Here is a 25,333-nt window from a genome sequence, read left to right as displayed (position 1 = left end):
AGCAAATTAGAAGAGAGGCAACTGGTGACTTTCACGTTCATGTAGAATCTCAAACGAGTTCCTAGTCTGTGGTCAGCTCAAAAATGTTGACTTGGAGTCAGATTCCTTCCATGTGTGACTACTCCCATCAGTTTCACCACCAGCTGCAAGATGCCAGAAGGGGAAAAAGGGAGTGAAGAAGACACCCCCCCTTCGCGGGCACCCTGACAGTCTGGATTAGGGTTTCCAGCCAGATCTCAGAAATTTTTTTCGCTTTCCCGTTCCTGAATCCTGAGATACAAACTTTTCTATTCTCCATGATGAATCATTTCCACAAAGTTGACGCGGCCGATACGACCAGCCACCTGGGTTCAAAAAGCCAATTTTCCAGATTTCCCAACCAACTTTTCTCGGGATTTGGGAACAGAAAAGCAAAAAAAATTCCCGAGAACGGGCGCGGGATTCCCGCCCGGAAACCCGAGTCTGGATTTCTAAATGGAGGCGTGTATGACTAGGGCCAGCTAAGTTTCTTGTTCCCGCCACGGTCTCTTATCTGTAAAGCACAGATTATGAACATAAAGCAGTATATTGTGGTGACCCTTGGCCTCAAGACAGAGTGGTGAAGACTATGGAACTTCTAAAGAGGATAGTCTCTATTCTTTAATGGTAAGCATTATTGTGTGTTCCCGCCCTCCAAGAAAAATATGAAATCCCCTCCCTAGTACGTTAGAGGTCCTTATTTGGAAGTAGCATCTCTACAGAGGTAATCAAATTAAAATGAGGTCATTAAGGTGGGCCCTACTCCGATATGACTGGTGTCCTTATTAAAAGGGGAACTTTCACAGACAGACATGCATAGACGACAGGCGATGTGAAGATGGTGATGTAAAGATTAACTCAAGATTGTAGTGATGCACCTAGAAGCCAAGGAACCCCCCAAAGTTGCCAGAAGTTGGAAAAAAAGTTTGCAACAGATCCTTCCCTGGTGCCTTCAGAGGCCCATGGCCCTGATGACACCTTGTCTTCAGACTTCTGACCGGCAGAATGGCTAGACAATAAATTTCTGTTGTTCCAAGCCAGACACTGGTGATTTGTTACGACAGCGCTAGGAAACTAATATGATTGGTAATTACTCAAATTTTTTAAACATGTACAGGTCACAATATTTTGAATGTAACCTGTTTGCAACCTCTGCTGAAGGGGAAGAGGTGTGGTCCCTGATGGTTTATTCCAGATCCACAGAGGGGCACAGTGGAAGGATGCAAAGCCGTGGGATCCCCAAATCCAGAGGTTCCTGGCCAATCCCAAGGAAGGGGGTCTGGCAGAGGCTCCCTCTCACCCAGGCTGAGACGGAGCCTCCACTGGGAACCTCTGGTCTCACCTCTCCCTCCCTCTTGAAGCCACTTACCCTCTGGGAGTCTAGGTGTCTGTGGCTATATGATGAGGACCACAGAATCCCTATCACACAGGCTTGTTCAAGGATCAGAAAGGATCAAAGTTGCAAACATTCTGTGAGGTTGTCTCTCCTCCTGCGAGGAGATGTAGAGAAAGCAGATATACACAGCTTGGGACACCACCCACTTCCTACTGGGAGTTCTTGGGCCCCCAGGGGAAGAGCCTCACCTTGTTTCTATGCCATGAAGCTCAGAAAGTTCTAAGCACAAATTGAGCCCTGACACCAATTGGGGCTTCAGAAAAAATGAGAGTGATAATAAATAAATGTAAAAAGAGTTAACAACACACCCTTTAAGCCAAGAAAAAAAAAACACATCAGGAGGGACAGTCACAACTTTGTGGACTGAGAGGGGTGTGAGGGGCTGGGCCACAAGGCCAGGAGGGAAGGAGGGGGAGAAGGGTGAGGGTTTCCCCTCCCGGTCCTGGGAGATGGGGAGGAACCAACTAGGCTTGTGCAGCAGCTGCTGGAGGCATTTCCCCCACCCCTGCCCAAAGCAGCTGCTCCTCTGCCAGGGCCAGCCCCTCCTCAGTGGCCATGCTTGTGGCTGCCACCTAGCGGGACAGCGGCGTCTGCTTCAGGGACATGAGCACCGAGCGCAGGCGGGACACGTCTTTGCACTGCTTGCTGCTCTTGGGGTTGAAGTCGCACAGCTGGGCCACCTTCTCCCACTCTGTGCCTGGGGTCTCCTCCTTGGATTCCTTCACGAAAGCCTCCTCAGATGCCCTGCAGGGGGAGACAGGCAGAGGTCTCACAGCTGCTGCCTTTCCCAGGAGTCAGTGACGCTCTGCCCCCACCGAGCACGGCTGTGCTGCCCAGCCTCCTCTGCGGTAGTTTGTCCACAGGTCTCCTCCCCAGCCCCGTGCCCTCTGATCTCAGGCCCCCAGGAAGAGCATTGGCATCAGAAGCAGCCTCCTTGGGTCTTGCCTCAGGGCCTCTGCACTTGCTGTCACCTCCTCCTGAAATGCCCTCCCCCCACACCTGCTCAGGGCTTGTTGCTTCTTGTCACTCAGGACTGAGTGTGGGCCTCACCCTCCCACAGAGCTCTTCCCTTGCCACCCTACCCTGCACAGCAACCTCCCCCTCCCGTACCCCTGCCCCAGCCTAGACACTCTCTCGTCATTACCCCCCCTATTAAGTTCCCAACCTGGGGCTCCTGGCATGTAGGGGCCCGTGGAGGAACTAACGTGGTACCTCAGCCGTTTTCAACATCTCCAAGAACCTGGCAGAGACAGGACATTGACTAACCATGTACCTGGTTCAGCATTGTCTCTGTCTCGTGGACCCTGAGAGTGTCTCCAGAAAAGGGTCCAATGCGCATAGAAAACTCAGTTAAGGAGGGTCTTGGCCTTTCCCGTGCTAATGTGCATCCACGGAGGAGTGATGGACACAGACTCCACCACATCCCCTGGCATATATGACGGCACAGCTCTTTTTAGCCCAGAATGACTGTCATCTCTCTGGAGCCACAGCCTGGGGACTGCTCCATTCTAGGCTTTGCTTTCGTTGGGAATCAAGTTAGAATGAAAACTGGTCCTTCTTCATCAGAAGTTCTGGCTGACAGTTATACTTGTAGAAGCCAGTTTTGAAGGAACAATGGAGGGATGAAGTATAGTAAATACAGTTTAGTGGACAAAACCTAAACGTGAGCATCATTAAGATAGACAAAGGATTCTTCGGTGAGGAGGGCTGGGTCTGTGTTCTGTTAGGCCAGCAAGGATCCCCGGAAAACCCCTTTCTCCTTGGAAGCCCCCCTCTCATCTCTCGCAGGACCAGGCACTGGCTGACAGAGGGGAGCTGTCCAGGTGGTCCCTTGGGCTCTGCCAAGGATGAGCTGGCCCTGGGTTGAGGGACCTGGCCCCTCCCTAGTGATCTTGCTTACATGCTGTGTGCTCATTTCCTGACCTGTAAAGTGAGGATCAGAGCCTGCACTTTGCTGATCCTGACTGGCCTGAGAATCTAATAAGGTGGCAGATGTTTGCAGGCTTGCAACGATGGATGGAGTCGCATGGCCAGTGGGGCTGAGGGAAGCTTTCCTAGGAGCTGTCCTTCCCGCTGACCTTACCGCTTAAAGTGTGGTGCGTGGCCCCGCAGCATCAGCCTCACCCTGGAGCTTGCTAGAAATGCAGAGTCAGGGCCTCACCTCAGTCCCACTGAATCAGAACCTTCATTTAACAAGATGCCAGTGGTTCACAGGCACATGAAAGTCTGGGAAGCGCTGGTCTACACTCTCCCTCTCTTCAGGACTCCCTTGGGTGCTTCCTGGACCATTTCCTCAGGTGCAACAGGAGCACTGCCCCCCTGTGGTATTCCCCAGCATAGATGCCCCTCTGCCATCCCCACTGCTGCTCAAACCCTCCTATGGCTCCCGCTGCCTTCAGGATCAAGTCCAGCGTCTTAGCCTGGCACAGCAGGCGTTTTGCAGCTGGCCCCTAGCTGACCTTCTCCATTCATCCCCACTAACATAGCCTGCAGCCACAGGCAACTAGGTATTTCCTGTCTCATCACCTTTGCCCCAGCCACTTCTCCCATCTAGAATGCTGTTCCCCTCTCCTCACTCTCCCTACCGAGCCGTTCCTCTTCCCACTTTAAGGTCCAGCTGAAAGTCTCAAGTCTCTGAAGCCGACCCTGGCTCCCCCAGCAGAGGGCAGCTCCAAGAGTTTGGTGTGTCCCTCCACGCAGCTCTTATCACAACACGATCCCGACCAAGAGTAACTTGTGGGGACAGACTGTGTCTGTCCTATTCCTGTCTGGACAGACACTGGCACAGGTAAGTACCCATAAGGACCAGGAGAGTGGATGGAAGAAGTGGCAGGCTGTTACTCGGGGGTGTCCTGGGCTCTGTGAGAGAATGGTTATCCAGACAGCATCAGAGAGTGTGCCCAGCTCGAGGAGCAGCAAATACTTGGCACTTAACGCAAGTGGCCAACCTCACACACTCATCCCTGCACTTTTCCCTTCAGCTTCACAATCCCCAACACACCCCCAGGTGTCGCTGTCGACCAATTGGGGTAACGAGGGAGAACCTCTGCCATCTCTGGTCTGGATTAGTCACAGTACCAACTAGGAATTTATGAGAGGGCCCCCTGGTGGTCAGGGCAGGGGTCATGGCCAAACTCGGGCAGAAGCTCTACGGAGGAGCAGTGCACTTGGCAGGAGAGAAGGATGGGTGTGCTCCTAGGAGCTTCTTTGTACCTCCAGCAGCTGGCACTTAGGGTGTGCTTTGTTCAACAGAGGACCTCTTCACCCCACCTCCCACCCCCAAGAGTCATCTCACAGAGAGGGGATTGGGCAGCTTTGCCATTCGCCCCTCCCACCCAGGGGTGGCCAGTGCATTCCCTTCTTTTCTCTGCCTGGATTTAGCAAAGCTGCCTCCGGGCAGAATAGACCTCAATAAGCATTTGCTGGAGGGATAAACGTCCTCCAGTCCCTGGGGTGCACCTCCTGCTCTGGTCACTGCCCTGGCACTGCTACATTCTTAAACCCCACAAGCAGGAGAAACTGTGGCAGCCACACACACAGGCCTTGCCCTCTCCAGCTTCCCCAGACAGCGGAGCAAAGGAGGCACACGTACACGTAGCCGATGATATCAGCATCTGGCTGCTGGTAGAATGCTTTGTCAGCGATCCTTGAGGGAAAGGGGTTAGGTGGGGAAGACGGAATGGCAAGACAGACAGACAGGCAGAGGGTTGAGAAAGAGAGACAGCGTTAGTTCCTCCAGTTGGAGAGGTGTTAGGAAGCACAGTTCTGGAAGGCTCAGCAACTATACACAGCCCAGAGAGGAGAGCGGGGATCCTCCACCCACCCACCCAGTGCCTTTTCTAAAACAGCGCTGGTCATTTTACTCCTCCCTTTCACAAACATTCAGCGGCTCCCCACCACTTACCCAACCCTGGCATTCAGATGCACAGGTCACCTCTCTCCCACCACGCCCTGATTCCCTGCTGCCCAAGACACAACGTCCTTTCTTTCATATGATTCTGTTCCCGGGTCTAGATTTCCCTTCCCTACCCTGCCCTCTTTTTTCCTGATGAACTCCTAATCATCCTCCAAAGCCCGGTCCCCCACACATGGCGGTCCCTCCCCACTGGCAGCCCTTGCTTCCACAGCCTTCCTGCAGAGGACCCTACTGTTGAGTTCAGCTGGACACGTATGTTTCTCTCCTCTGAGCTCTCTGAAGATACAGACTGGGTCCTTCTCATCTCTGTCTTCCTGATACCCAGCCCAGAGCCTGGCACGCAGCAGCTTCTTGAACAGAATTGTGATGGCTTCCCAGAGATGGCCTTTCCCTTCCTGGCAGGCCTGGTACCTGGAAGGGCACAGCCTCAAAGGCAGGGCTCCTGGGCACCATCTCAGAAGTGCTCTGAGACCATTTCCACAAAGGTGTTCTCTAGTGGCATCTGCTATCCTTACCTGCCCATTCCCCTTCCTCCAGGAAGGTCACCCTGATTGCCCTTTGCAGATCAGGCTGCCCTCACTTCAGCGCCTGTGGTTTGGGTGGGGCTGACCCATGCACAACACAAAGAATGGGACTATTGCCCATGCTGGGTCCATCAGAGAGTCCCTCCCCCTGGGACATTCACTGGGCCCGACCCATGAAGGTCAGGTCAAGGACTTATGCTAGAGCTATTGGGAGGAAAAGGTTATTTTATTCTCACTGAGGTTGCCAAGAGAAGAGAGCAGAAGCTTGGAGCCGCTGGCGGCCACCTTTGCCCCCATCCCAGGGGTGTGTGCCCAAGAGTGAAGGCACCACAGAGGAAAGAAGAGCTGAGAGACAGTAACAGTGGGTGCCAACTGACTTTGTTTCAGCCAATCTACCATGCTACCCCTGACTTTTCAGTTATACAGGCGACTAATGCCATTTAACGCTGTAGCCATTCTGGGTCGAAGCACTGTCAGTTCTACAAGCAACAAAATCCTGTACCCAGAGTGGTTCTTCTCTCCCAGCCAGGCCTCTGCTCTCTGCGACACTAACCATGGCCGCAGAGGCGCAGGCCTAGCTGCTGGCCGCTGGGCCCCGGCAGTCTGGCTCCCATCGCGGGGTCCTGGGACCTCTTTTGCTGACTGCAGAACTTGTTCCTCACTGTTGGGTGAGGAGGTGAGGACTTAACAGGGCATCAGCTCTTCAGAGTTCAAAGCTTTGAACTCCACGGGCAGCCGAGGAAGCAGCCTTGGGCGTTTCAGCTTCCCCTTCCTCCGTGTTCTTCCCACCACATCATCCATTCTCAAGGCAGTCCCCCATACCATAGTTCCTCTCACTGTCCCCATAGACCCCTCATGTTCCCAAAGCCCCCTCAAGTCCCCACAGCCCCTTCCTGTCCCCTTAGCCCCTCCTGTCCCCATAGCTCCTCTCACCGGTTGTTGATCTTGTTCTTTTCGACTTGTTCACTCTGGCGCTGGTTCCACTCCTCTAGGTCCTTCTTGGCCTTCTCCCGCCACTCCTGTTCTGTCACCTTGGAGGCAGCATCTGCAACCCCCACAGGAGAATGAGTGGCAGCTTTCCCACAGGGAGTGGAAGGCCCAGCTGCTCTGGCTGCTTCTCCCTCGGCCCCCAGGGGTCATCCTCACACAACTCCCACATTAAGGCAGTGCAGGGCTCCATATATCCTAAGGCTTCCCCACCTCCCCCATGTCCCAAACAACCATCCCAGCGGGGAGCCCAGGTTGGGGGCACCCCAGCCTTGTGCCCTCACCCAGCTCCTGCAGCCGTTTCTTCTGCTCCTCTCTCCATTTGCGGATGCTCTCGGGTTCCTGTGTCAGCCTGTCAACCTGGGCAATGGCAGCGTAGCCATCAGCTGGGCCATTAGCCTCCTAGAACACAAACACATAGCTGTGCACCAGCCCATCTACCTGCCCTCCTGTGTCTGCTGCCCAAGGACCAGGATACCACCTCACATCTCAACCTCACATGCACTGTCTCCTTTGCACTTCCTATGCCCTCTGCCAGCTACCCTTCCCCCTGTGTGACCCTGGGCAAGTCACTCAACCTCACTGTGCCTCACTTTCCTCATCATAAAATGGGCTAAATAAGAGTACCCACTCCTTAGGGCTGATATAAGGATGAGTTAAAAAATGTACAGAACTTCTAACACCTCTTCGCACACAATGAGTCACTTGTGTTACTATCATTAAAGTCATTCTATTACAGTTTTATTTATCCAATAACAGTAGAAATGACATCACTTTATGTTTACTTGTCCATTGTCTCCTCCATCGGAATGTCACTTTTGTGATGACAGAGACCTAGTCTGTCCCGCTCACTGCTGTGTCCTCAGCGCCCGGCCCATAGCGGATACTCAGTAAACACTTGCTGAGTGAACAAGCAGCCTTGAGATGGGCAGGCCTCGGCTAGGATTATGGTAAAGGACCTGGGCTCTGGGGCCAGAGTATCTAAGTTCAAACCCCACCTAACCTTGCTGGGCCTGTTTTCTCATCTGAAATGGGAATAAAACTACCACTAATTGCTGTTATGAGGATTTGGTGCAACAATTATCTGTAAGATTTAGAAAAGTCCCAGGCATGGAGCGATGGCTCAGTGAGTGGTAGCTAGAATTCTTCTTATTCATTCCCATTTTATAAGGGAGGGAACGGAGGCCAAGAGAGATGGCATGATGTAGTGGCAGAGCCAGGGCCAGAATCCAGGCCCCTGATCCTCTGCCCACTTCTCCACGCCACCTGCCAGCGCTGGGGACTCGAAGTGCTGGGATGGAGAGCTCAGTCAGTAAGGACGTGGCTCCCTTCTTTCTGGTCTCGCCAAGCCAGAGACTTTTTACGATCTGATCCGATCCGAGACCCAGCCCCATCTCCCGCCGCTTCCGCTCCGGCACTCTGCTCGCCCCACACATTCCTGTCAGCACATATCCTGCCTTCGCTTTCAGCCTGCAATTGTGTCCCCTCCCTTCTCCAGCTGATGAAATCTTACTGCATCCCACGACTTTCCAGCTCAAAAGTCACAAGCTCTGGTATAGTTTCCAACTCCAAGCAGATTTTGCAGCCCTTCCTCTCTGTGCTCTGTCACGGCCTTCACCTTCTACTGTGAGTCTCCTGCTGGACCATGAGCTCCTAACAGGCAGGGCAGGACGATTTTTACAGCCTCTAAACCCGTTTCGTCCTTTCATTGCTCCCCATGCTCCTCCTTCAAGCACTCATCAAAACTGCCATGAATACTGGTGTTTAGTGTCTTCTCCCCACGCGACAGCGTCTGGCATGCCCTGTCCAGTGTGCCACCACTGTCGTGGGCACAGACGGTGCTCAGTAAGCAGTGGCTGCATGGATGAAGGCCCCCAGAGCCAGCATGTGCCCGGTTTAGCGGAGGTTCTCAGTAAGCATTTACCCAAGAGGTGAAGGGGCACATGGCAGTCTCCGCTGTGTGGGAAGAGGGAAGGGCGGGCCCAGGGCAGGGTGGTGCAGCCTGGCAGGGTGGGTCAGGCCCGCCCTTGGGTGGGGCAGTTGGGCGGAGCTCTTATTCCACTTTTCTTCCTGCACTACACTTGAGTTTGGAGTCTCAAGACTTGCCAAGGGGCCTTGGATCTGGAGTACACAAATTGATCGCTGCTGTTGGGTGAGCCCCACCCTGTCGGCTTCCGGGAACAACCCTGCCCTGAGGTCCAGCTGCCAGAACCCCTGTCCAATCCTATACAAGTCCCATCTGCAGACAACTGCAGTTACTTTTGTGTATTTGTGTTTATTCAGGTGCTACATTTTATCTTCTTCATGGTACCTGTGGCATCTGAAATGACTAGTTTGTTTACTGTCTCCTCCCTCCAAGAAAGTAAGCTCCTTAAGGGCAAAGACTGCCAATGGATAGTACCCATTACAAGGAAGGCCTGGCTGTAGGCGGAGTTTGAGAACATTTATTGAATGAATTAACCTGCTCAGGCTTGGAGACAGGAATGAACCAGACAGCCCATCAGCCGGGAGCTTGGCAGGGGGAGTCCCCCCAAAAAGGAGGACCACGACTGGGATATGCACTGTGACACAGGTCAGGTAAAGAAGGGGGACAAGCGAGGGCATGCCCATTCTAGACTGGGGGCAGAGTAGGATGAGAAGAGATGGGGGAAGGGCATTTCAGGCCAAGAGCGGGCAGCGGCAGGTCCACGTGGGGCCGGTGCCTTTGGGGAACTCTGAGTACAGAGAAGATGGGGTGAGAGAGGTGGGCTGGAAGGGCCCTCTGGACAGGGGTCACATCCTGTGTGTCCTTTAGGACCCACCATCTCCACAAAGCCTGCCCTAAAATGAAGACTCCAGTTTATAGAGCTTTAAAACTTGCAGAGAACTTGCAATTTAAAAGTTCTCTTTGATCTTTACAACCCTACACGGTGGGTTGTATTACCTTTATGTTACAGGTAGGGAAAGTCTCACGCCAAAGTCCCAGGGTCACCCGGCCAGGAACTGGTAGAGCCAGAATTCAAACTAAATTCCTGGGTGTGAACATACTGGACATGTAGTAGCCAATTTCACATGATTTGTGCATCTACTTTTTGTCTTCTTGATAAGTCTACCTTCCCAGGAGTAGAGCCTGTGCCCCCTCCTCCCATGACCCCACGCCCCATCCCCACCTCTCTCACCCTCACCCGTGTACCCCGGGTCTCGCTCAGTGATTTTGTCAGGAATTTATAAGAAGCTTCTGGGCTGCAGAGCACTTTTCTCCACAGACCTGTGGGAGAAACAGGACACAGCCTCTGATCCCCATTTTACAAATGAGAGCTCCATCTCAGAGCAATGACTAGTCCAAGGTCGTCTGGCTTTAAAAAGCCTGGAATGAAGCCCAGGATGTTTGATTCCGCTGCAGCCTGCCTCAGTCTTTCGGGGAGCAGCCTTGAGGAGCAGCTCGGACCCCCTAGTGCCTCTCTCAGCCCCTGGAGCAGCTGTACATCCAAAGTGTGTTCTAAGCACGTGTGCCCGGAGGTAGCCGTGCCGCAGGCCGCAGGCCTTGGCCAAGCCAGGTCCACCTCCTCCACCACTTCCCATGGGCATCCAGGCCCAGCGGGCCCCAGGCTCTGGGCAAGCTCAGGGCCGAGTGACTGACCCTTTGTGCCTTCGCATATGCTGTCCCCTCAGCCAGGACCACCCACATCCCCGCAGGCTGCCTCAGAACCACTGCCAGCACCCACTCCCTGTGGCACTCCCTGATTTCAGTGCAGCGCCTGGTGCCTGGGCCTGGTTCAAGTCCCAGCTCCTCCCAGCTGTGTCACCAGAGCAAGCTTTAACCCCCCAATGTGTCCTCCTCATCTGTAAAATGGGGACAATGACAGAACCTACATCATAGGAGTGTTGGGAGGATAGAATGAGTTAATCCATGTAACGCTCCTGGGTGGTGTCTGACACACGGTAAGAATCAGACCAAGCTCCCCACACTACCGGGTTGCCGAGCACTTGTCATCCTGCACTGCTGCCATCACTTCTTCCCAGGTCTCTGTCCTCTGTTAGAAACAAGCTCTTTGAGGATGAACATGTGCTGGATTTGCCTCTACGTCCACGGCTCCAGCACAGTGCACGGAACTCCAGGAATGTGAATTGACTCAGTGAAGGAGCGAGTGGCTGCCTGCAGAGCCATGTGGAGGGACAGACAGCCTGGGACACAGCATCAGAAGGACTGGGCTTTAACTCCCTTTGTGCCCCTCACTGGCTGTGGGACCTTTGAGAGTCCCTTCCCTGGGCTTCTTGTGCTTCTTCACCTGTTAAATGGGAGTGGCAACATCCCACGCAGGGTGCAAAGCGGGGCCCATGTGCGGTAACTGCTGTGCAAGCCTGTGACCTGTGGCAGGTGTGCACATGAGAGGGCTGGCAGGCTGCGTGGCTCACTGGTGCCACATGGCAGCCCTGTGCATGTGAGCCAGGCTGCATGACCAGGACAAGCACAGCAGTGTTTCTGGCAGGGAAAGTCCTGAGAAACCATTTGCTGGCTCCTCTTCTCTGGCTGCTATGGACTTGTTTCCCCTGCTTCTATCAGTGAGCAGTTGGAGGGGGTCTGGGGGACAGCCCTGGGGGCACAGCAGGGCTCCTCTTTAATCACTTGAATGTCCCATTGAGGAAATTGGGTCAGCTGGCATAAGGGCTGGCAGGCAAGGACTCACCAGGGGCAAGCTGGAGAGGGAAGGGGTCAAGAATGGCTAGGACCAAAAGGCAGGAGGCTCCAGGCACAGCCAGGTTTATCTCAGTGCAGCTCCCTAGCACCCCCGAATCAGGAACCCTCTTCTGGACACCACATGAGCACCACCATGGGCCATGCTCGCCATACCTGTGCTGTGAATCCAGGGACAGCCAGGAGGATAAGGCATGTCCGTCTCTGGTATTAAGCAGCTCAAACTAAGCTAAACTGAGCTGTTGATTTCTCTAAGTAGCTCAATGGTGGATGATGGGAGAGGTGGGGGAAGGGAGAGATTTTGTGCAGAAGGAATGAGTGCTGCAGGGGCCTCCTGCCCCTGACCTGGCAGTGCCAGATAAAACTGGAATAGGTATGGACAGGCTTATCCTTAGGCCTCGTTGGGAATCCGGTCCATACCTGGACCCTCTAGTGGCCCACAGGCTGCCACAAAAACCCACAAAGGTAGCAAGAAAGCTCTGCCCCAGACTCTTGAAAGTGTTGGGTATGCAGGCTTCTCCCCCTGCAGCCCAAGCCAAACTGTTTGATTCTAAAGGTCTGCGAGGGGCCTCCCACCTGTGACCCAGCCACCAGGTCTGCACAGTCCACAGCAAGGATGTGGTGCAAAGGGCACCAGACCAGGGGCAGGAGGTCTGGGTGGACCCTGCTGCTGAGTGACCGGCCTCATCTGTGACCCCATCCTGCCTGTAAGGCTTCTGGGATGGCATGAGTGTGAAACAAATAAACATACTTGGGGGGCGGGGGGGCGGCCGGATGGCTCAGTTGGTTGGAGCACGAGCTCTGAACAAGGTTGCTGGTTTGATTCCCACATGGGCCAGTGAGCTGTGCCCTCCACAACTAGATTGAAGGACAATGACTTGGAGCTGATAGGCCCTGGAGAAATACACTGTTCCCCAATATTCCCCAATAAAAATTTTAAAAAATAAACATACTTGGGGTTATTAATGGGACAGTGAGAGTAAGAGTTCCCACTGAGATTGGGGAGGAGGCCCAGGGTTCCTTAGATCTGTCAAACACAAAGCAAGACCGGAGGGTATGGGGGGAGAAGATCTCATCCTAATGCATAGAAAGGGACAGTTCTCCTCCTCACAGTGTTCTGGGTACTTCTGTGGTTCCAAATGCATCTCCAGCTCTAGGTCCACTTTAGGACACAGACCTCTGGGTCAAGCAAAGTCCTTTTTGGTGTGCCCAGAGCAAGGGCAGCCTGTGTCTCAATGATCTACCAAATGGTACAGGATGAAACGCTGATTATTTTGGGCTTTCAGGCCCATGGACACATGAAATCGGAAAACCCTAGAGACTGACTTTTCTAGCTTGCAGATAGTTGAGTAATTTTCCAGAGACAGGACTTGGCCAGTTTCCCTGTGTAAGGTACCAGCCCATCCCTCTTACATAAGAAAGTATTGTTTATTCTCTTAGAGAATTCAGGAGGCGCGACAGGGTGGGGCGAAGCAGATCACCAAGCAGCGGCCCTGGGGTCGGCCCTGGGGTCGAGGGTCTCTGCCCCCGTCCAGTGGGAATTAAGGCTCATCTAATGAAAGTTTGCCTCACCCAGGCATCTGGCAGGGGATGGGGGGATGACGACAGTTTCATCTGTGGGGTCCTGGGGATGCCATCTGTGGGCCAAGTTCTCTAAGTCTAAATACTTTTAATTTAAGTATGATTGATATACAATATTATGAGATTCAGGTGTACAACACAGTTATTCATCTGTCTAAATATTTTTAAACCAATTTATATATATATATATACATATATATGTATATATATATGTATGTATATATATTTATATATATATATATGAGGGAAGGAGGGTTAGGTGGGTACAGAGAGGCAGTCTTTAACTAGAAATATCCTTACTACGTGTTTTGGTGCGTGTGTGTGCGTTTGTGTGTGACAGTGTGTGTGTGGGGGGGTGCACAGAACCACTATAAAGAATTTTTAAACAATGAAAGTGAAAGCCCTTCTCTTATCCCTCCCCAACCCCCATTTTGGGGCTAACCATTGTTAGCAGTTGGTGCACAACCTTTCAGATATTTTGTGCAAACATGTATCTAAAATAAAAAGCAGGACCATACTGTGCATATTATTCTGCAAGCTGCTTAATAGATTGTGGGCATCTTTCATGTCAATACAGAAAGCTCTGACTGTCTTTTTAAAAACAGCGTGGTTTCCCAATTTACCCACCCAGGCTCCCAGGGCTGGACCCTTAGGTCATTTCCAGTTTGTCTGCTACTATACATCATCCTGCAAAGAATCTGGGGGTCCTTGTCCAGTTATTTCCTTAGGGAAAACTCTGAGGAATGGAATCTCTGAGTCAAAGGCCTGCCCAGTTAAAATGTTCATGTGTGTGAGGGACGGCCACTCAGTTCAGCCTGGGAGAACCAATGCATGCAGGGCCCTGTGCTTCCTTCAGTCCACACCACGGTGCGCTACTTTATCCCTCCCTCCAGGAGCAGGGCATCACTGTGGGTAGCCAGAGGCTACAGTCTTTCAATCCCTGTGTCTCGTGGTCCTTATTCCTCATCATGTTCTCCTACATAACAAGAAAATCTTGTCAAAATCTCTATGTTCCCATCCCAATGCATCAGACATAGTGAACAGAAAACTGGGAGCCCTAATCCTACTGATGGGTAAGTTCCTGAGATCTAGGCTGTCGGTCTCTACCACTGCTAAGGCTGAATCTTGCTTACCTGAAACACATCTCCATTGATCGTGGTCCCTATGTCCTCAGAACCAGCTAGAAAGAGAACAAGGAGACAGCATTACTCGTTGCTCAGCTTATAGGAAGAGCGGAATGGTCCTACATTAGCACCCGGAGCCAAACTCTGTATGTACCCATGCGAGTATTGACCCCTCCCCCAAAATAAACATTCTGGATACGTAAAAGACTTGAGCTCTGTCCTTAACTGTTCACCATCCCTTCTCACAGCCTTTATCACATTTGATTTTCACCAGTCTTGTGATAAAGTTGACATCAACCCATTTTACAGATTCTCAAACTGAGGCTCAGAGAGGCTATGTGATTGCCCAAGGTCATCCAATGAGTAATAGCTCCTCACCTACCTGAAATGAATGTACCCTCTGCCACAGCTGGGAATGGACCAACTATGGAGCCTGTGCCTGGTGAGCAGGTAGAGGAGCTGTAGGCTCAGGGTGGAGTCTGCAAGGGCTAAGGAAGTGGGATCTGCGAGTCTCTGCCTGTCCCTGGGGCTCCTGAGCAACAGCTCCACCTGAGAAAGCAAGAATCACAGCCCCCACCAGACAGCACTGGGCCTATTCTTTCCTCCTGCCCCTCCCAGAAGGATTTCATTTTGCCCTCAACAATGACTTCTGGTCCCTGACATCTGATTAGTCACAAATTCCTGTGGCTTCTGCTGCAACAGTGACCCTCCAAGTTGCCCTCCACTCTCTGCCCAGTCTGGCCTCAGCGCCAGCTCTCGCTCGTACAGCTGCGTTGGTCTCTGCCCTGCTGGTGGCAAACACCTGGAGGGGCCCAGCTATATCCTTTGTCCTCACCACTGTCCTTCCCGGATCCCTGCACGGTACCTGCAACTTAGTAAGAGTCAGAACCTATTTGTTGAACAAACAAATGAATAAATGCATTGAAGGAAGGAAGGAAAGAAGGAAGGAAGGAAGGAAAGAAGGAAGGAAGGAAGGAAGGAAGGAAGGAAGGAAGGAAGGAAGGAAGGAAGGAAGGAAGGAAGGAAGGAAGGAAGGAAGGAAGGAAGGAAGGAAGGAAGGAAGGAAGGAAAGAAGGGAGGAAGGGAAGGAAGGAAGGAAAGGGAGGAAGGAAGGAAAGAAGGAAGGAAGGAAGGAAGGAAGGGAGGGCGGAAGGAAGGAAAGAAGGAAGGAAGGAAGGAAGGAAGGAAGGAAAGAAGGAAGGAAGGAAGGAAGGAAGGAAGGAAGGAAGGAAGGAAGGAAGGAAGGAAGGAAGGCTTTGTCCACTCACAGGTCTCCCTGACTCCAGCTTCATGCTCCCCCAACCCTCTTTCAAACCAACTCCAGAGCTGACATTTTGTAAAGCATACACTTACCTATGTCACTCCTCTCATTAAAAATGTAATAAAAATGAACCAAAAGGAAATCCACTTCCCACGGACCACAGTAGCCTATAGGGCCTGCTCCTGCCTCAGGGACTCGGCAGGTGCTGTTCCCTCTGCCTGGAAGGCCCTCCCACCCATCTCCAAGTGGGCGGCTCCCTCACTCCCTTCAGCTGCTGTTCAAACGTTGCTTTATTATCAGCCTTCCTTGACCACCCCTGACATTCACCCTTCGGGCACCTGCCTCCAATATTGTCTCTATAGCAGTTACCACTGCCCGATATGTTTACTTAGTTATGTGTTTATCTGCCTTCCCCACTTGAATGGACTCTCCAGGAGGGCAGGAACTTTGTTTTGTCCACTGCTGGAGCCCAGCACCTTGTGCCTGATACATAACAGGGGCTCAGTAAATATTTGTCAAATGAGTACATTTGACATAGCACTTGAGGATCTTTACAGCCTGGCCCCACCCATTTTTCTTGCCTCACTGCCAACCAGCCCTTCCCACAAACCCTATATTGTTTCCTCCTTCCCCAAGCATACCACTCCATACCCCATGCCTTTCTTCCTGCTTCCCTCTCTGACGAATGTTCTTCTGGATCCAGTCACTCTCTAAGGCCCAGTTCACCAGTCATCTCCTCTGGAAAGCCCTCCACTATTGCTCCTGCTTCCCTAGGCACTGATGGAGGGTCTCACCACTGGTGTATCCCAGAATACTGTGCCGCATCCCCCACCCTCTAATGCAATTACTCATGACCGCTCAGGGGTCATGCACTCCCTTATCAGGCTCTGTATCCTGTTCAGCTCCTGAGGGCTCCTGCACAGAATGGGTGAGAAATAAGTGTGGATTAAATGGAAGTCGAGTTTTTCTTTGGGGGCCCCCGGTTATCTACAAGGCCTGACTGAGGCCTCTCAGAAACTGCAGTGTCTCCTAGCAAAAAGCCACAGGACGCATGAGATGACCACAGATGGACAAGTATCCCTTTACCAGCCAGACAGAGATGTGAGCACAGTGACAGTGCTTTCAGCCTGGGGATTGAAGGGAGGGACACTTAATCCGTGGAAATAATCTCCACTCTATATAAATTAGAGTCAACTCTGTTTTCAGAGTAAAACAGGGATCGATTCTGACCAGATAGGTCAGCAATCATCCCTACTCATTCAGATAGGGCTTCTCCTGCCTGAGTGGCCTGGACCCTAACTCAGGTGAGCTGGTGGGGTTTCAGTGGCAGCATCTTTCCCTGGGGTATCTCCTCCACCAGGACCTTATATTACCAGGGTCCATTCACAACAACGCTGGTCTGTGCACTTGGCCTCTCTGGAGTGGAAGTTGTACCATCCCACTCCACCCTGACCAGTCCCAGGCTCAAGCCCCACTGGCCTTCAGAAAGTCTCAGCCTCAGTCTCTCAGTCCCAAGAGTGTTCTTCTGGAGATGAAGTTTCAGCCTATTCGGGAACCCACAGACACCCACATACAGAAATGCGAGTATGTGTTCCCTTAATGCTTTTTGATGCATCTCTTGCACTTTTATAACCGTGTGTCTGCAGTCAGAGGCCGGCAGCACAGGAGCACAGCAGACACAAGTCCCAGACATGACCCCTGGGTGTTCCTTCCCTCAGCTTCCTGACCCATTTTGGAACAGGGGCAGACAGGGTCCAGAACATTCCTGGGAGCTTACTGAGGCCCAGCAGGGCAAACAGGCTTGCCAGGAACTGACTAGCAAGTCAGCGGCAGAGCTGGGCTGGGTGCTCAGCAATCTAGGTGTGAAAAAGTAAACCTTCTGGGCCTTACCCAGGGTGATGAATGGAAACAGTGTCCATTGCACAGGCTGGCCACAGTTCCAGCCCCACAGGAGAGACTCAATGTAGCTCAGGCTCAGGCCTACACCAGACACCTCTTTTCCCAGGGGCACCTGGGGCCCAAGTCAGGGTACTCTGTGCAGGGGCATCATCTAAGAGACAAGACTCAGAGGTGCTGACAGGCAGCGGTGGTGGGAGCCAGCTTCCATCCAGCTCCCGGCAGGCCAAGGCACATGTTCCCCACCCATCTGGCTTCCGGCACTCACTGCTGGTCCAGGGGGAATTACTTGCTCAGCACCATGTAGGCTTAGGAGTGCAGACCAATTTCATCCTTTCTGGCCACCTATTGAGCTGCCAGCCAAGATACCTCCTGGATCCCCCTGCCCCACTCAGGAGGGCATTTGCAGCTTTTGCAGTGTGAAATACTGAGTCCCACAGACCCTCAGAGGGCATGTCCCTGCTTCTCTCCCTGCCACCTCAGGCATGCGGCCAATTTGTGCCCCACCCCTGCCAGAGAGGGAAACTCCCATCCAGGCTGTGAGCCCTGAGAACCCCACTGTCCTGGGAGAGGCCACAACCCGCTCAACTCCCGGACACCTCTGGCTACCTCAGCCTGACTTCTACTGCTTCTCTCTCAGGGGGTTGTGACATCTGCTGTTTTCAGCAGAGGATCCCCCAGGCCAAGCCAGACTGGGGAAGCTGGTGGTCTCAAGGAGGAGAAGTGGACAAATGAATATTGCTGCGTGAACATGGGCAGGCATTTCCTAGGATGTGCAAGGGTCTGTCCTGAGATGCTAGGAGCTGCTGCTTCAGAAGACCTCCACTGCTGGTTTGGTTGGGTAGCAAAAGACCGTCCCCTCACCCCCACATCCCATCACTTCCCAAGATAACTGCCGACCGTCCTGCCATAGCATGTGAAAGAGCATGGAGCCCAGACTTGGAAGGCCTGGGATTGGATCAAGTCCCAGATCTGTCACTCACGGCTGTGTGACTTTGGGCAAGATACTCAATCTCTCTGGGCCTCCACTTTCTTATATGTTACAAAAGTCTTGTTACATTTCTCATAGCAAGGGGCTACAGAGAGCTTGAAGCTCCTCAAGTCACAGAAACTGTCTTACTCATGTCTGTATCCCCAGTTGTCCTGGCACACAGAAGGTGGTCACTAAATGTTGAATGAATACAAACATAACTCTAAGGAGCCTTACTTGTAAACATTTTTTTAAAATATGTAAGCTACCACTTACTCCAAAAGGCCGAGAAACCCCCACCAAAATAACGACGTTAACAGGAAGCAAGTGCTGTGTTGGATGCACCCATGAAGGTGATATCTAGTTTTTTACTAAATATTTTAAGAAATTATTCTTTCAAGCCAGAACCAGAACAGAAACATCATTGATAAATGTGCTGTCACAAAGACCAGGCCCCGGACCCTGTGTCTGAAGCTAGCCACAGCAGCCCTGGCCCACCTTTGAAAAACACCACAGGGCAGGACCACATGTGACTGTGCCCTGCCCCCACTCCCTTGGTGTCTAACTCAGAGCCAGGCATATGGAAGACAATGTGGTCAGGTGGAGAGGGCTTAGAGTCTGACAGAAACAGGTTTAAACAGTCGCTCTGCCACTTACCAGTTGTTTTAGTACTGTACTTTTTGATCCTCGATTTTGCTATCTCTGAAATGGGTTTAATAATGCACATAAAATTATTAAATATAAGTAAAGTGCCTAGCCCAGTGACTGCAGGATGGCAGGTGGTCCCCAGGGAAGGTTTGTGAGTTCTTGGAGCCCCCACTGTCCCCTGCTTTCCCAGCTTTAGGAGAGAGCTAAGTCTGAAGGGCAGAGAGGTCTGCGGTTCTGCCCACACCTTCAGGGCTCAGCTGGAAGCCCACACAGCCAGGCTACTACCCCAGGCCAGATTCTCAGGGCTGGGCACCATTGGATTCCAAAGCCTTGCAGTGGTGAAGCTGGCCTGGGAATAAAATGTCATGACGAATTCTTGCCCCGGGAGCCACCAGATCCACAATCCCAGGCGGGGCCTCAGATGAGAATTTCCAAGATTCCTCCGCATTTCCCCCCAGGTCCGGCTGGCTAGTGGAGAGCAGGCGCTCTTCACACACTGCCCCAGGCCTGCTCCTGGCTAGTGGAGAGCAGGCGCTCTTCATTCAACCGCTGGGCTTAGAGGCCCAGTCTGTGCTGACCTGGTACCCCGGTTTGAGGCGCAGGCCCCCCACTGCCCATGCCACTGCGCTGACTCACCCCCATTCGCGGGTCCCGGCTGCGCGAGGGCCGCCTGGCCGCCGGCAGGTGCCCCGAAACCTTCGTCATTCTCTATGCCCGCGATCTCACTTTCCTGCTGGGCCAGGAAGGCAGCCGCCGGGTCCTCCTCGGCCGCCTCGGGGGCCCCGCTCAACGACGACGAGAAGAAGCCAAAATCATCAGCCATTTTCCCCGCGTCTCTGCTGGAGGGTCCGCCTGGCGCTCGGCTCTGCCCGGCGCTGCGCCCCGCGGCGGCGGCACTGTCACCCTAGCGCCCAGGGGGCCGACTTCTGCGGGGACGCGCTCGGTGTGGTGGGCCCGCACTTCCTCTACGCCACTGGGCCCGACTCTCCTGTCACTGCGGTGCGGACGGGAGGAGCCGGGACGGGAATGCGGTGATGTCACCGGCCGAGGGAGGGGGCCCGCAGGACGGCCGGAGGTCGCCTAGCGGCGGCCACCGGAGGGCAGCAGCAGGACGGTGGCGCAGCCCCAGGGGCCCCGAGGCCGGGGCAGCGCTCTTGTTCCCTGCCAGAGGGCTCATTTCCAGAACACCAGGACACCGCACAGCTCCGGCCAGGTCTACAGGCGAAGCTCACTGCACAAAATGGCCATAGCGTGCACAGGGCCACCGCGGGCGCGCAGCCCCGACCTCCAGAGCACGGAGCGGGTGGTCGCTGCGCGGAGCTTGCTCCTGATCCACTCTGCAGTTTCTTCACCTAAACTGGGTGGATATTATAAATCTCATTATTATGAGGCTAGGAGAGGTGACACTAAGTCCACAGCGTGATTGCATCTTTCTTGCAGATCCAGAGCCTTTCCCACCAGGACGCGTTGCTTTAGTGCATTTCTCTTCATTTGGGGTGGCTTCAGCTCAGATCGCCAGAGATTGTGTGACCTGACTGCACCCCTGCTTAGAGGCTGGGCCCCTCAAATGTCCAGCCTGAGAAAGGCAGACAATTGATCCAGGCAGCCTGCCAGCCCCCACCCAATCACCCTCACTACACAGTGTTCAAACGCCTCCTCCCTGCCGGTGCTGTGCCAAGCACTAGGGCGACAAAACGTAGCAAAAACCAGCCTTGGCAATGGGGAGATTACAATCTATCAGACCAGCAGATGGCAAGCGGGCCCTCACAGCCCGTGTGCAGGTGCTCTGACACTGAAACGGGTACCAGGAAACCCGGAGGGGCTTTGGGATCTTCTCTTTCCGATTTGCAACTTGAACATCAACGGTGAACTGGAAGAGAAAAGGGAAAGATACACCCCAAGCTGTGGTAGCAGTTCCCTTAGTGGGTGGGGGCGTGGCAGTAGAGTTGGGGTGAAGGGGCCTTTCAGTCTTGCTCAGTAATACTTTGATGTAGGTTTCACTCTTATGATGAGAATATTATTAGTAGTGTAAACAAGAAAGAAAGAAATTGAAGGCCCTGCTCAACCTGGTCCAAGTGCACCACTCCACCTTCATCTCACACTGCTTTCTCATTCCCCCAGCTACAGCCTGGGGTGCTGAAAAGACTTGGAAAGTTTGCTTGTTTAACAGACCTGCCCTAAATGTCAACTCCAGATTTTGTGGAGACAGAGGACTAGTGAACATGCTCTGTGCCTGCCCATTGTGATCTCCACCGGGCGTTCTGATTTAATTTCCTTTTCAAATTGTTCATTGTTCGTGTGAAGAAATGCAACTGAAATTTGTGTGTTGACTTTGTATCCTGCTACTTTCTTGAATTCACTGATTAGTTCTAACAGTTTTTTTTGTGGCATCTGTAGGGTTTTCTACATATAAGATCATATCATCACATGCAGATTAATATTTGGCCAAAAAGTCACTGACATCTCTTATGTGTATTTCTCGAATTCTTGGTTTGCCTAGCTCCCTTCCCTCTAGTACTCTGTCCCGTAAATCCAAGCCACTTCAACATCCCCAAACTCCTGTCTCTGTCTCTTTGACTCTTGAGACCACTGGGCTCTCTTTGGGTGCCCCTTTCGTACTCAGCAGTTTAACATTCCTTCAGGTACAAAGCCTGGAGAATCATACTTGTTTGTTTCTCTTCTCTTAGGGAATCACAGTTCTGTTCTACCTTTTGTTAGTGTCTGAAAATAATTATTTCACATACTTTGTCCAGTTTTCTAGTTGTTTACAGTGGGAAAATAATTTTGAACCCTGTTACTTCTTCATGGTCAATAGAAATATCTCCTCTTAATCTTTTTCTTCTTAAAAAATTGTATTTGTGCAGGATAAATAAATATCATTACTTACAAAAAGCAGAATTAATCTTCCTTAGAGGATGTGCTTCTGTGAGAGTTAATGGAGTTGCTGAAACTGGACAGAGACATTTCTTTGAACAAAATTTTCTTTTCAGAAGAAGTTGGAGGAAGACTTTCTGGCTGACCCTTCCCCAAAGATGCAGATGGCATTCAGAGGTTTCTAGCACCCATGGTGCATCCTGGCTGATGCTGGATGGGGCACAGGATGCCCGGGGGGCATGTAAGGGAGGATGCTTCCACCAGCATTGTTGATCTTGGAATTTCACGATTTTCCTGGGACATCTGTCTCTGTCTCTGAACTGCCTGTTTCTGCCTAGAAGATTCAGGCCCTCAAGGCCATTGAATGCTGTAGGGACATCCAGCTAAAGGATCTGCCTACTTCAGGACTCTCTCCTTAAACATGAAGTTGACATTTTCTTTAAAATCTGCTTAATGCCTTTCTTGTTCTCTCCACTTCCAACATATTTACTGCCTAAAAGGTAATCCCGCCCGGGGCCTACGCCCTAAATGGAAGCTGCCCTGACAGGCCGTGTCCAGGAGGCGGGTCTGCCCTTTGCCTTTTTTGCAGGCTGAAAGTCAGTGAAACAAATCCTGAATCACAGTTCTAAATTAGCATTTTGAGGCACCTTTCCCTGGTGTGGTGTGAATTGGAGTGTTTCCCTCCTAGCAGTCTGTTAATCCCTTGTCCTGGGCAACAAGCTGGTCTCTATGGTACAGGAGGTCCATATCCCTCTCCTCCTTAAAGTTTACCTGATTTGGGGTCTCTTGGGACCTCAATCTCTCCATGGGTGGTGAAATTTAACTTTGGGGAGCTTCCTAGCTCACTGGCTTGAAGGATGTTTCTTTCTTAAATCTTTTTGGACACATTCCCCCTTTTTTTCCTTGCAATTTGTTGTTGTTGAAGAAAATCTATTGTTTTGTAGAGTTTTTCTCAGTGTGGATTTTTCTGGTCATATTCCTGTGGTGGCATTTGGCATGCTCTTCGGAACCTTTATTATTTCCTATGAATTGGTAGTCAGATCTAGAGTAGTGGTTCTCAACCACGGTTGATTTTGCCCTCTGGAGACCATTTGGCAATATTTAGAGAACTTTTTGTACTGTCACAACTTGCAGGGGGGCACTAACATCTCGTGGGTAGAGGCTGCGGATGCCGCTTAACACTTTACAATGCACAGGACAGCCCCTCATCAAAAAGAATTGTTGAGCCCAAAATGTCAGTCACGTCAAGAAATTGGTATTGGGAAAGCCCATCGCATCATATGAGATATCACATCATGTCTAGTTGCCTCTTAGTGATGTGAAGATTGATTAGCAGCTTTAGGTGTTGTCAGCCTGGTCCCTCAATAATAAAGTTCCAGATCAGGCTTTTCCCTCAAAATTTGGCAGTCTTTGTGATCTTTATCTAAGTCAATAACTATTTGGGGTTGAAAAATTGTGGTGATTCTCTTTCACTATTTTTGCATTAGCTGGAAATTCTTAAAGAACTTTCCCTTGTTATCCATCTGCTTACCCAGAAGGAGAGTTCATAGAGGAGAGGTAATATAAATGTTTAAGTGTTTCTCTTAATTTACCAGCTTTCAGAAAAGTGAATTGATGTGCTGGTAGTCTCCAAAAGTGAATAACGAGCTATTTGTTGGTGGGTTGTTTTCTTTTTGGTATCATAATGAACTCCTGGATTTATACATATTTGATGTGTTTCAATTCATCATAGACGTTATACTTTTTAAGCACCTTTATTTACGTATAATTGACATGCAATATTTCAGGTTCACAGTTTTATGAATTTTGACATGTGGGTACACCTAGAAAACCCTCACCACCATAAAGACAATGAACATATCTAATACCTTGAAAACTTCCTTTGTGCCCTTTGTAACTCCTCTCATCCTTATCTCTTTGCCTCTCTGCCATCCCCAGGCAATCACTAATATGCTTTATGTATCGCCTTGAGTTTTATGTAAATAGAATCATACAATATTCACTCTCTTTTGTCTGGCTTTTTTTACTCAGCACAATTCTTTTGAGATTCATCTATGTTGTTCCATGTATCAATAGTTCATTCCTTTTTATAGTGCTAAGTACCAGAGTAAGTTTAACTTTTATTTTTATCATGTAGAATTTCTTTTATTTTTTAGAAGGGTTTTAGATTTACAGAAAGGTAATACAGGTATTATAGTTCCTATATGCCCAATTTCCACCATTAACATTTTACATTAGTATAATATATTTGTCACAATTAATGAACCAATATCGATATATTACCAACAAAAGTTAGAATAATCTTACGATACATCTTTTTTTTTTTTTAACAGGACTTTATTGGGGAACAGTGTGTACTTCCAGGCCTTTTTTCCAAGTCAAGTTGTTGTCCTTTCAGTCTTAGTTGTGGAGGGCGCAGCTCAGCTCCAGGTCCAGTTGCCATTTTCTAGTTGCAGGGGGCACAGCCCACCATCCCTTGCAGGAGTCGAGGAATCGAACTGGCAGCCTTGTGGTTGAGAGGCCACTGGCCAATGTGGGAATTGAACCGGCAGCCTTCGGAGTCAGGAGTGTAGAGCTCTAACCACTTGAGTCACCAGGCCGGCCCCCTTATGATATAGCTTGATTGGTAAAGTATCTGTTTAAATCTTTTAAATTGGATTGTTTGTTTACTTATTGAGTTTTGATAGTTCCTTATATTTTCTGACTAAAGTCCTTCATCAGACATATAATTTGCAAATATTTTCTCTCTGTCTTTTCAGTTTCTTAATAATGTCTTTTGAAGAACAGAAGTTTAAAATTTTGATGAGTTATAATTTATCAATTTGTTTTTTTATGGATTATGTCTTTGTGTCCTATCCAGGAAATCTTTGCCTAGACCAAGGTCACAAAGATTTTTGCCTAATGTTTTCTTCTAGAAGTTTTATAGTTTTCTGTTTTACATTGAGCTCTATGATATATTTTCCTTGAAAGGCATAAACTACCTGAATACCCATATATCTATTAAAGAAATAAAATTTGTAGTTAAAAACCTTCCTACCCAAGAATGCTCACTTTTGCCACTTATATTCAACATTGTACTGGAACTTCTAATCATAGCAATTAGGCAAGAAAAAGAAATAAAAGGCATACAAATTGGAAAAGAAGTGAAATTATCTCTATTCACAGATGAAGTGATTTTATATATAGAAAACCCTCAAGAATAGACACACAAAAACTATTAGAGCTAATAAATGATTTTAGCATGGTTTCCGTACATAAGATCACCACATAAAAATCTGTTATATTGCTATACACTAGCAATGAAAAACCCAAAAATGCAATGAAGAAAACAATTTCATTTACAATAGCACAAAAGATACTTAGAAATAAATTTAACAAAAGAAGTGTAAGACTTGTACACCAAAAACTGCAAAATATTGCTGAAAGAGTTTAAAGAAGACCTACATAAATGGAAAAACATTCA

The 25,333-nt window shown here is 50.6% G+C and overlaps 1 protein-coding gene across 2 annotated transcripts; it reads right to left on the bottom strand.

Annotated features, from left to right (window-relative positions):
* Window positions 1-1,710: 1,710 nt before the first annotated feature.
* On the bottom strand, window positions 1,711-20,041 carry CLTB (clathrin light chain B). Of its 2 annotated transcripts, XM_019756125.2 has the most exons (6): window positions 19,633-20,041; window positions 14,231-14,277; window positions 7,126-7,243; window positions 6,788-6,899; window positions 5,007-5,060; window positions 1,711-2,158 (listed from the first exon to the last, which is right to left on the bottom strand). In XM_019756125.2, exons 1-6 carry the CDS (start codon window positions 19,817-19,819, stop codon window positions 1,987-1,989), a joined length of 690 nt encoding a protein of 229 aa, XP_019611684.1. In that variant the 5' UTR covers window positions 19,820-20,041; the 3' UTR covers window positions 1,711-1,986. The 2 variants fall into 2 exon arrangements, with proteins under 2 accessions (XP_019611684.1, XP_019611685.1); XM_019756126.2 differs by lacking the exon at window positions 5,007-5,060.
* Between the last annotated feature and the right edge of the window lie 5,292 nt (window positions 20,042-25,333).

This window comes from Rhinolophus sinicus, linkage group LG10 (genome assembly GCF_036562045.2).
Source record: "Rhinolophus sinicus isolate RSC01 linkage group LG10, ASM3656204v1, whole genome shotgun sequence".
Lineage (NCBI taxonomy): Eukaryota > Metazoa > Chordata > Mammalia > Chiroptera > Rhinolophidae > Rhinolophus > Rhinolophus sinicus.
This window is presented reverse-complemented; position numbering and strand designations above follow the sequence as displayed.

What these genes read in the sequence shown, in the direction of transcription:
- CLTB (XM_019756125.2), bottom strand. Translation starts at nt 19,819, where the DNA reads ATGGCTGATGATTTTGGCTTCTTCTCGTCGTCGTTGAGCGGGGCCCCC. An exon ending in AAGAACAAGATCAACAACCG is followed by an intron (nt 5,061 to 6,787) that starts GTGAGAGGAGCT and finishes CTTTCCCTCAAG; the next exon opens with GATCGCTGACAAAGCATTCT. An exon ending in GCTGATATCATCGGCTACGT is followed by an intron (nt 2,159 to 5,006) that starts GTACGTGTGCCT and finishes CTCCCCCTGCAG; the next exon opens with GGCATCTGAGGAGGCTTTCG.